The sequence below is a fragment of the Triticum dicoccoides genome, chromosome 4A (assembly GCF_002162155.2).
Source record: "Triticum dicoccoides isolate Atlit2015 ecotype Zavitan chromosome 4A, WEW_v2.0, whole genome shotgun sequence".
Classification (NCBI taxonomy): Eukaryota; Viridiplantae; Streptophyta; class Magnoliopsida; order Poales; family Poaceae; genus Triticum; species Triticum dicoccoides.
This window is the reverse complement of record NC_041386.1, coordinates 160,578,072-160,587,166: the sequence shown is the minus strand read 5'-3', so window position 1 is coordinate 160,587,166 and position 9,095 is coordinate 160,578,072. Positions and strand designations below refer to the sequence as shown.

The window sequence follows — 9,095 nt, the reverse complement described above, 5'->3', positions numbered from 1 at the left end:
GCACTAGTGAAAGTATGAACCCTAGGCCTTGTTTCAACGCATTGCAATACCGTTTACGCTCACTTTTATCATTAGTTACCTTGCTGTTTTTATAATTTCAAATTACAAAAACCTTTATCTACTATCCATATTGCACTTGTATCACCATCTCTTCGCCGAACTAGTGCACCTATACAATTTACCATTGTATTAGGTGTGTTGGGGACACAAGAGACTCTTTGTTATTTGGTTGCAAGGTTGCTTGAGAGAGACCATCTTCATCCTACGCCTCCTACGGATTGATAAACCTTAGGTCATCCACTTGAGGGAAATTTGCTACTGTCCTACAAACTCTGCACTTGGAGGCCCAACAACGTCTACAAGAAGAAGGTTGTGTGGTAGACATCACACTTGTACCTTGAAATTTAGTGAGGGATCATATTATAATGCTACCGCCATACTAAGCAAAATAAGATGCATAAAAGATAAACATCACATGCAATCAAAATATGTGACATGATATGGCCATCATCCTTTTGTGCCTTTGATGTCCATCTCCAAAGCACCGTAATGATCTCCATCGTCACCGGCTTGACACCTTGATCTCCATCGTAGCGTCATTGTCGTCTCGCCAACTATTGCTTCTACGACTATCGCTACTGCTTAGTGATAAAGTATAGCAATTACATGGCGATTGCATTTCATACAATAAAGCGACAAAAACAAGTTAGACGTCCTCTACTTTGTTATTGCAAGTTTTACGTGGCTGCTACGGGCTTCTAGCAAGAATCGTCCTTACCTACGCATCAAACACAATGATTTTTCATCAAGTGTGTTGTTTTAAACTTCAACAAGGACCGGCCGTAGTCAAATCCAATTCAACTAAAGTCGGAGAAACAGACACCCGCCAGCCACCTGTGTGCAAAAGCACGTCGGTAGAACCGGTCTCATGAACGTGGTCTTGTAATATTGGTCCGCTTCATCCAACAACACCGATGAATCAAAATAAGACGTTGGTGGTAAGCAGTATGACTATTATCACCCACAACTCTTTCTGTTCTACTCGTGCATATCATCTACGCATAAACCTGGCTCGGATACCACTGTTGGGGGACGTAGCATGCAATTTCAAAAAATTTCCTATGATCATGCAAGATCTATCTAGGAGATGCTTAGCAATGAGAGGGGAAGAGTGTGTCCACATACCCTCGTAGACCGAAAGCGGAAGCGTTAGGTTAACACGGTTGATGTAGTCGAACGTCTTCACGATCCAACCGATCAAAGTACCGAACATATGGCACCTCCGTGTTCAGCACATGTTCAGCTCGATGACGTCCCTCGAACTCTTGATCCAGCAGAGGGTCGAGGGAGAGTTCCGTCAGCACGACGACGTGGTGACGGTGATGGTGATGTGATCTGCGTAGGGCTTCACCTAAGCACTACGACGCTATGACCGGAGGAGTAAACTGTGGAGGGGGCACCGCACACGACTAGAGAACAATTTTTGTGCCTTTGGGGTGCCCCCTGCCCCCGTATATCAAGGAGGGGGTGGCCGGCCAAGAGGGGCGCGCCATGGGGGGCCCTACTAGGATTCCTAGTCCTAGTAGGATTCGCCCCCCCCCCTTTCATTTCTTCACTGGAGGGAAAAGCAAGGAGAGGGAGTAGGAGAAGGAAAGGGGGTGGCGCCCCCTTCCCTAAACCAATTCGGCCTCCTCCCTTGTGGGCGCGCACCAGCCCCTTGTGGGCTGGTTAGCCTCCCTCCTATGGCCCATATGGCCCATATCTTCCACCGGGGGTTCCGGTAACCCCTCCGGTACTCCGGTATGTACCCGATACACTCCGGAACCCTTCCGGTGTCCGAATACTACCTTACATTATATCGATCTTTACCTCTCGACCATTTCGAGACTCCTTGTCATGTCCATGATCTCATCCGGGACTCTGAACAATCTTCGGCCACCAAAACACATAACTCATAATACTAATCGTCACCGAATGTTAAGCGTGCGGACCCTACGGGTTCGAGAAATATGTAGACATGACCAGGACACATCTCCAGTCAATAACCAATAGCGGAACCTGGATGCTCATATTGGTTCCTATATATTCTATGAAGATCTTTTATCGGTCAAACCACATAACAATATACTTTATTCCCTTTGTCATCAGTATGTTGCTTGCCCGAGATCCGATCGTCGGTATCATCATAGCTAGTTCAATCTCGTTACCGGAAAGTCTCTTTACTCGTTCCGTAATGCATCATCCTGCAACTAACTCATTAGTCACATTACTTGCAAGGCTTATAGTGATGTGCATTACCGAGAGGGCCCAGAGATACCTCTTCGATACACAGAGTGACAAATCCTAATCTTGATCTATGCCAACTCAACAAACACCTTCGGAGACACATGTAGAGCATCTTTATAATCACCCAATTACGTTGTGATGTTTTATAGCACACAAGGTGTTCCTCCGGTATTTGGGAGTTGCATGATCTCATAGTCAGAGGAATATGTATAAATCATGAAGAAAGCAATAGCAATAAAACTAAACAATCATAATGCTAAGCTAACGGATGGGTCTTGTCCATCACATCATTCTCCTAATGATGTGATCCCGTTCATCAAATGAAAACACATGTCTATGGTTAGGAAACTTAACCATCTTTGATTAACGAGCTAGTTAAATAGAGGCATACTAGGGACACTCTGTTTTGTTTATGTATTCACACATGTACTAAGTTTCCGGTTAATACAATTCTAGCATGAATAATAAACATTTATCATGATATAAGAAAATATAAATAACATCTTTATTATTGCCTCCAGGGCATATTTCCTTCAGTAGCAGGTGCATACAACTTGCAAGATCGGATTAAGAACACAAATAAATTCATGAAAACATAAAGGGTTCAGATCTGAAATCATGGCACTCGGGCCCTAGTGACAAGCATTAAGCATTGCAAAGTTATAGCAACATCAATCTTAGAACATAGTGGATACTAGGGATAAAGCCCTAACAAAACTAACTCGATTACATGATAAATCTCATCCAACCCATCACCGCCCAGCAAGCATACGAAGGAATTACTCACTCCCGACGGTGGGCATCATGAAATTGGTAATGTAGGATGGTTGATGATGACAAAGACGAACGATCCCCCTCTCCGGAGCCCCGAACGGACTCCATATCTGGCCTCTGGATGAAGAATAGGAGGTGGTGGCGGCTCCGTATCGTAAAACGCGATGAAACTTCATCTCTCATTTATTCTCGAGAAATAGGAATTTATAGTGCTGAGATTAGGATTAGCGGAGCCATGTGGGCCCTACAAGCAACCAGGGCGCGCCCTGGTGCCTCGTGGGCAGCAAGTTGCCCCTCTCCAGTGGATCTTTGCTCCAGTATTTTTTATTTATTCCATAAACAATTTCCAAAAAGTTTCATCCAATTCTGAAAACTTTTATTTCTGCACAAAAAACAACATCATGGTAGTTCTCCTGAAAGCAGCATTAGTACGGATTAGTTTCATTCAAATCGTGCAAATTAGAGTCCAAAACAAGAGCAAAGTGTTCGGAAAAGTAGATACGACGGAGACGTATCACTCCCCAACACGGTTGCTCCTACCCATTCCTCAGCAACTAGCCAACGTGGCTACATACCCAAAAAAGGCCAGTCCCAGCCCATTCATACCTACTACTATTAAACAAGCAAACATATTCATCACTAAGTGCATCCAGTCTAGCCTACACATAACAGCACAGAAGAGTTACAGCCTCCCGATCAGATCACATAATTTTATAACCGTCGAGATTACACTAATCCACATGAAAAACTGAGTTTAGCATTTTTTTCTAGGCAGGCGAAAACTTTGTCATTTCCACGTCCACAAGAGCAGCAACAAGGGATCCCACCACCGCGTAATTAGCGCTAACATCCTGTGTGATTAGAGCCCAAAGGTCATCTGCTCGAGGACCCAAGCCCCTTGCGCGCTCACGATGGAGAACTTCGTAGCGCATCGGCCAATGGCTGCTCCGGTCGCCGCCCCTACTCATGAAGGCATCGCACACCGAGAAGTCAAGGGAGTGGCTCATCGATGCCTTCCTCCTCTACTTGGTGGCCTCCATGGATGCGCAGACCATGTCGCCAGATCCGTGTTGGCCGACCGAAAGGGTCCCCGAAGGACGGCCGTCGGCCGGAGCCTCGCCATCTACCTCCAACAACTGTCTGATACCCCATTGCTACTGGCACGTCATGCACCTTCCCAGCCAATGTCGTCGGCAGCCTCACGGATGCCGACATCGCTGGGCTTCCTTCCCTCCCCCCTCCCTTGCCGGACCTCCCGGCTCCCAGCCGCCCGCATGTAGCACCGACGCGATCCCCGTGGCCTTGTCGACACCTCCCTGAGCAGGCGACCCACACCACAGCACTCTCAACTGCACCAGGTGCTTGTGGTATTGCCTCAAAGAATGCAGTGTTAATCTTTTCAGCCAATGTTTGCAAAAATCGTTGCGTCTTCGGCGTATAAACTAACACGCAACTTGACCTCTCGCCCTGACAGGGGAGCTAGTATCCCATACTTGATAACTTTGGCGATCAGATGGTGCAGAGCGTCAATTGCGAGGATGAATAGTAGCGGTGAAAGGGGGTCACCCTGCAGCCCGCGGTGATGTCTAACTAAAACTCCTAGTGCCCCATTAACCAAGAAATACGACGGTGTGGATGACAGAAGCAAAGCAATCCAGTCACGCCAGCGTGCACTGAAGCCCATCTCGTGAAGAAGCTCAAGGATGAACTCCCAAGATACATGATCAAAGGCCCTTGCAATATCTAGGTTGATTAGAAGTGCTGGGTTTCTCTTGTGATGGAGGGAATGGGCGAGGTTTTGGATGTACAGGAAATTATCATTTAGGCACTTTGTCTTCATAAACACGCTCTGCACCGACGAGATGAGCGAGCCAACTTTCTCTGACAGACACATGAAGAACCTTAGCAATCCATTTTGTAATTGAATTGATCAGACTGATTGGCCTGAAATCCCCCATTGCTTTGGCACCATCCTTTTTTGGCAACAGTGCGGCGAGGGCCAAGTTGATCCGTGCAAAGTTTGCTCCCGGCATACTATGAAATTGATGAAAAATATCTATGATCTCTTCCTTGATTATGTCCTAGTATGTTGATGTATAATGTGCTACCTAGTCTCTTTCATCAGATCAGTCTTTCGGTTGCATTGGTTAGAACATGCACTTCTACATGGTATCAGAGCCAAGATGTCTTAAGTTCAAGACTAATGTGCTGCCTAGTTTCTTCTATCAGATCGGTTTTTTGGTTGCATTAACTAGAGCATACACTTCTACAACTACGAAAGAAAATACCGTTGAAGCCATCAGCTCCGACACCTTCTCCGCCGGGTAGGCCAGCATGGCCGCCTTCCATAAAAGGGTTGTCGCCCTCCACCGGCCACCTTGGGCAGCTACAACCCACGCTCCACTGCCACGTTATTCTTTATGAATGTTATCTTCTTGCACGCTCCACTGTCGCGCTTAGGGGGTACTATGTGTGTTGAGAGCGTCTCGTGGGCTCCCTGTGCGGACGTGGGGTTTAATGTCGTGTAAGTAGTTCGTTGTGGTATGTCTACTCTGGTTTTTGCCCGATTTTCATAATCAACAAGGTAATTCTCTTCTACTTAATTAATCATTGAGACGAAACGTTTGCCTCCGTTTAAAAGAGAAGAATATTGTGAGGGATGACTGGTGAATGGACTGTTTTTTGTCGGCACAATCTGTCTTCTTGTTCGTGTGTTCCACATACAGTTCAGAATAGAAGTGCATTGAGTCGATTCCGACCGATGAAAGTATGACAAGCTGCTAAATAACATGTCTAATAAGATAAATTCAACCGATAACCGAGCAGTAACAGCGGCATATATACAAGTCGCGGGCATCTTGAGAGACATTGCTTGACACTTCCCCTTAGCTCCTCTAGCAGGTTACACATGAAGAAGCAAAAGTGAATGAAGAAAATAGAAGGCATAATAAAGACTACTCCTTCCATCCCATAATATAAGAGCATTTTTGACATTGCATTAGATGTAAATGCCAAATAGCACATCGCTCCCAAGAACAGTTCGCCCTGTTATTTCGACTTGACGATGAGAACGGGGCAGTTGGCGTTCCTGACGCAGTAATCGCTGACACTCCCGAGGAGAGCCCTGCAAAACCAACGAGAATTCTTGGTCACACGAGCACTACTCTGACAGGAACCTGAAGTGGCGTACATATTAGAATAGCTACAAGTAATTATCAGTTGAGCAATCCCGCTGGTCTCACTGCAGCCTGGAGTGCAGCGTGTGGCATAGTACAGAAGTCAGAAAGAATTACGTACCTCTTGAGAAAGCCATAGCCATGGCTCCCCATCACCAGCAGGTCGGCTCCGAGCTTGTCCACCATGTCGCAGATGACGCTCCGGGCGTCCCCGACCGCCACCTTCACATCCACCTTCACCTTGCCGTTCTCTTTGCTGTGGAGCGCGCAGAGCTTCTGCGCCTTGTCCACCACCGCGTCCGCCACCGCCCGGCTGTACCCGTCGATCGCGGCGGTCGCCTCATTGGCAAACATATAGCCTAGCGGGGCTTACGGTGCAGGCCGGTTAGTCCCCGACGCCGGGATGAGCGTAGGATCGCTTCGTGAAGACAGAACGTACGTACCGGAGGCGTCGAGCACGGAGTAGGTGGGCGGCGTGGGCCGGACGTAGAGCAGGAGGATGGTGTCCGGTGGGGCAAGCTCGCCGTCGCCGCGCGCGGCGAAGTTGGTGAGGCACCATCGCAGCGCGTGGACGCTCTCGTCGCCCTCGTCCACGGCCACCAGTATCCTTCGGCCCTCGGCTGGATCCATCTCTTCTTCGCACTCGTCTATGCTTTGTGAGTCGATGGGTGCACTTTCTTGATGGAGATTTGTTGAAGTGCTGTGTGCAGGCGCGAAGGTTTATAGGAGTATGTTGCACGGTGACCGTGAGGATGGCTCGCGGTTTGGGGACTCGAATCCGCGGTTCTTTGGTGGAACCGGAGCTGCTACCCGTGGTTTTTGGCAGGTCGCGTGGCGCCGGGGTTTGCAGCGTGGAAGGCTGACAGGTGGGCCCCGTCTTTTTCTGGATAGGGATCAGGGATCTGGATTCTTCGTGTCTAGAGAGAGGCTGGACTTGTTTAAGGTAATCGGCGGCACATCGCGCGCTGTCGACACGCCCTCAGTTGCGGCAGGCCGCCAGTGTCGACACTCCGTGTCCGTGTGCCTGGTTTTCGGATGACACGGGACGCGTGTATGTGTGTGTATGTTCTAGGACTCGCTTGGAACGGGCTATGTTGCGCCAGAGCAGTATCTCGCAAGAGCAACTAATCGAGGAGATTGCCTAAAAAAAACTAATCGAGGAGCGCTTCTACGGAAGCCTACCCAAGGGTCATTTGAGGTGGCGCCATGCTCTCAACCGTCGTCACGTGTCACGTTTTAGGTACTCCCTTCAGATTTTATTTTTATTTATTTTTTGGCACATGTTTTTGGCTTTTTAAATGGTTTTTTCTTCTCGGTTTTTATCGATCTTTCTTTGCTTTTTGATAAAAAAGTCAAAAACACGCTTTTTAATTATTCATTTTTTTTGCTTCTGCGAGAGGCCGTGCCTCTCGAAAACGAACAAAATTAGTTTTCTTTTTTTCCTCCGGGAGAGGTATGGCTGTGCCTCTTGGAATCTGCTTTCGGAAAGGAAAAAAATGTTCCCGTTGTGGCTTTTCCGTCCATTTTTTATGAAAAAAGCTCGTCGAAGCCTATCAAATGGGTTCTAATTTTAAAGACCTCGACACGAGGAATCAAATGGTTAAAATGGTTCAAGATTTGGACACACGGTTTAAGAGATAAAATATTTTGAATAAACAGATCAACAAAAAAAAGGAAAACTCACAGGTTGCGATGCCACTTGTCGCAACCTCGGGAGGTGGATGTGATCTTTGCAAGGAGTACTCATCAATTAGTGATTTTAATATCTCTCTTATAACAAGAAGTACACACGGCTCGTCTGAAGGTTCTTCCCTTCGTCGTTATTTGACCAACCCGTTTTGTTAGGTTTTTATTCCATTCACCGTTCGCTCAGAGCTTCATTCGTTCGTGTTTCGACCGTTAGGTGTAGACTTTGGGGGGTTTCTTTTCAGTTTTTCTTCCACATTTTTATTATTTCTTCACGGGTTTTTTCAGGGGTTTTCCATCGTTTTCTATCTGTTTCTTTTCTTTCTCTCATTTTTCCTCATTTTTCTTTGGTTTTTCTTTAGTTCATTTCTTTGTTTATATTTTTTTATTTTACATTCTATTATATTTTGTTTTATTATTATTTTCCTTTCTTAGTTTTTAGTAATTTTCTTTGGTGTTTTTTCTTTTTCTTGTTTTCTTTGTTTCCTCGTGGGTTTTCGTGGTTTTCTTTCTGTTTTTTGCTTTCTTCATTTCTGTGGTGTTTCTTTCTTCCATTTACACGGTTTTCACCGCTTTTCTTTGTTTTTCTTTAACACATGTCTATACTGTTCATACATATTGGGACATTTTAAGTATAAAGCAGGAAATTTTCTAAACAAGTTTCACCATTTTTTAATACGTGATTAATAGTTTAAAAATATGTTTCATGACTACTTTTTCATACACATTGCAATTTTTTTGCATATAACAGCACATTTTTATGTTTAACATTTTTAAATATATTATATAATAATTTTAATACACTATCAACATTTTTTGAAATTTGTGTTTGTATGTTCAAAAATTTTAACACATTTTCTACATTTTTCTTATACAGTAGGAACATTTTTCATCCACATTGTACATTTTCGATATATATAATGCTTTATGCATGGTAATTATTTTTTGAAGTATATGATTAACATTTTTTCGATAGGTAATCAACGTTTTTTAAAAAATATATGTTTTCATGTTCAATTTTTAATGCACATTTTACATTTTTGCTATACATTAGGAACGTTTTTTATACCCGTTCAACATTTTTTCAATAGATGATTAACATCTTTTTCAAATGCTTGATTACCATTTTTTTAAATACATGATTAGCTTTTATCACACACATTGTATTTTTTT

At 44.9% G+C, this 9,095-nt stretch overlaps 1 protein-coding gene across 2 annotated transcripts; it reads right to left on the bottom strand.

The window, feature by feature from the left end:
* Window positions 1-5,790: 5,790 nt before the first annotated feature.
* Window positions 5,791-6,957, bottom strand: LOC119288810 (universal stress protein PHOS32-like). Of its 2 annotated transcripts, none has more exons than XM_037568347.1 (3): window positions 6,680-6,957; window positions 6,358-6,604; window positions 5,791-6,184 (listed from the first exon to the last, which is right to left on the bottom strand). In XM_037568347.1, the coding sequence occupies exons 1-3, from the start codon at window positions 6,864-6,866 to the stop codon at window positions 6,109-6,111; spliced, it is 510 nt and encodes a 169-aa protein (XP_037424244.1). In that variant the 5' UTR covers window positions 6,867-6,957; the 3' UTR covers window positions 5,791-6,108. The 2 variants fall into 2 exon arrangements, with proteins under 2 accessions (XP_037424244.1, XP_037424245.1); XM_037568348.1 differs by having other exon boundaries at window positions 6,358-6,595; window positions 6,680-6,953.
* Window positions 6,958-9,095: the final 2,138 nt, after the last annotated feature.

Bases quoted from the DNA above. Each gene is read 5' to 3' on its own strand.
- LOC119288810 (XM_037568347.1), bottom strand. From the start codon at position 6,866: ATGGATCCAGCCGAGGGCCGAAGGATACTGGTGGCCGTGGACGAGGGC. The intron at 6,605-6,679 runs GTACGTACGTTC...CTGCACCGTAAG, and splicing joins CTCCGTGCTCGACGCCTCCG to CCCCGCTAGGCTATATGTTT. The intron at 6,185-6,357 runs GTACGTAATTCT...TTGGTTTTGCAG, and splicing joins GGCTATGGCTTTCTCAAGAG to GGCTCTCCTCGGGAGTGTCA.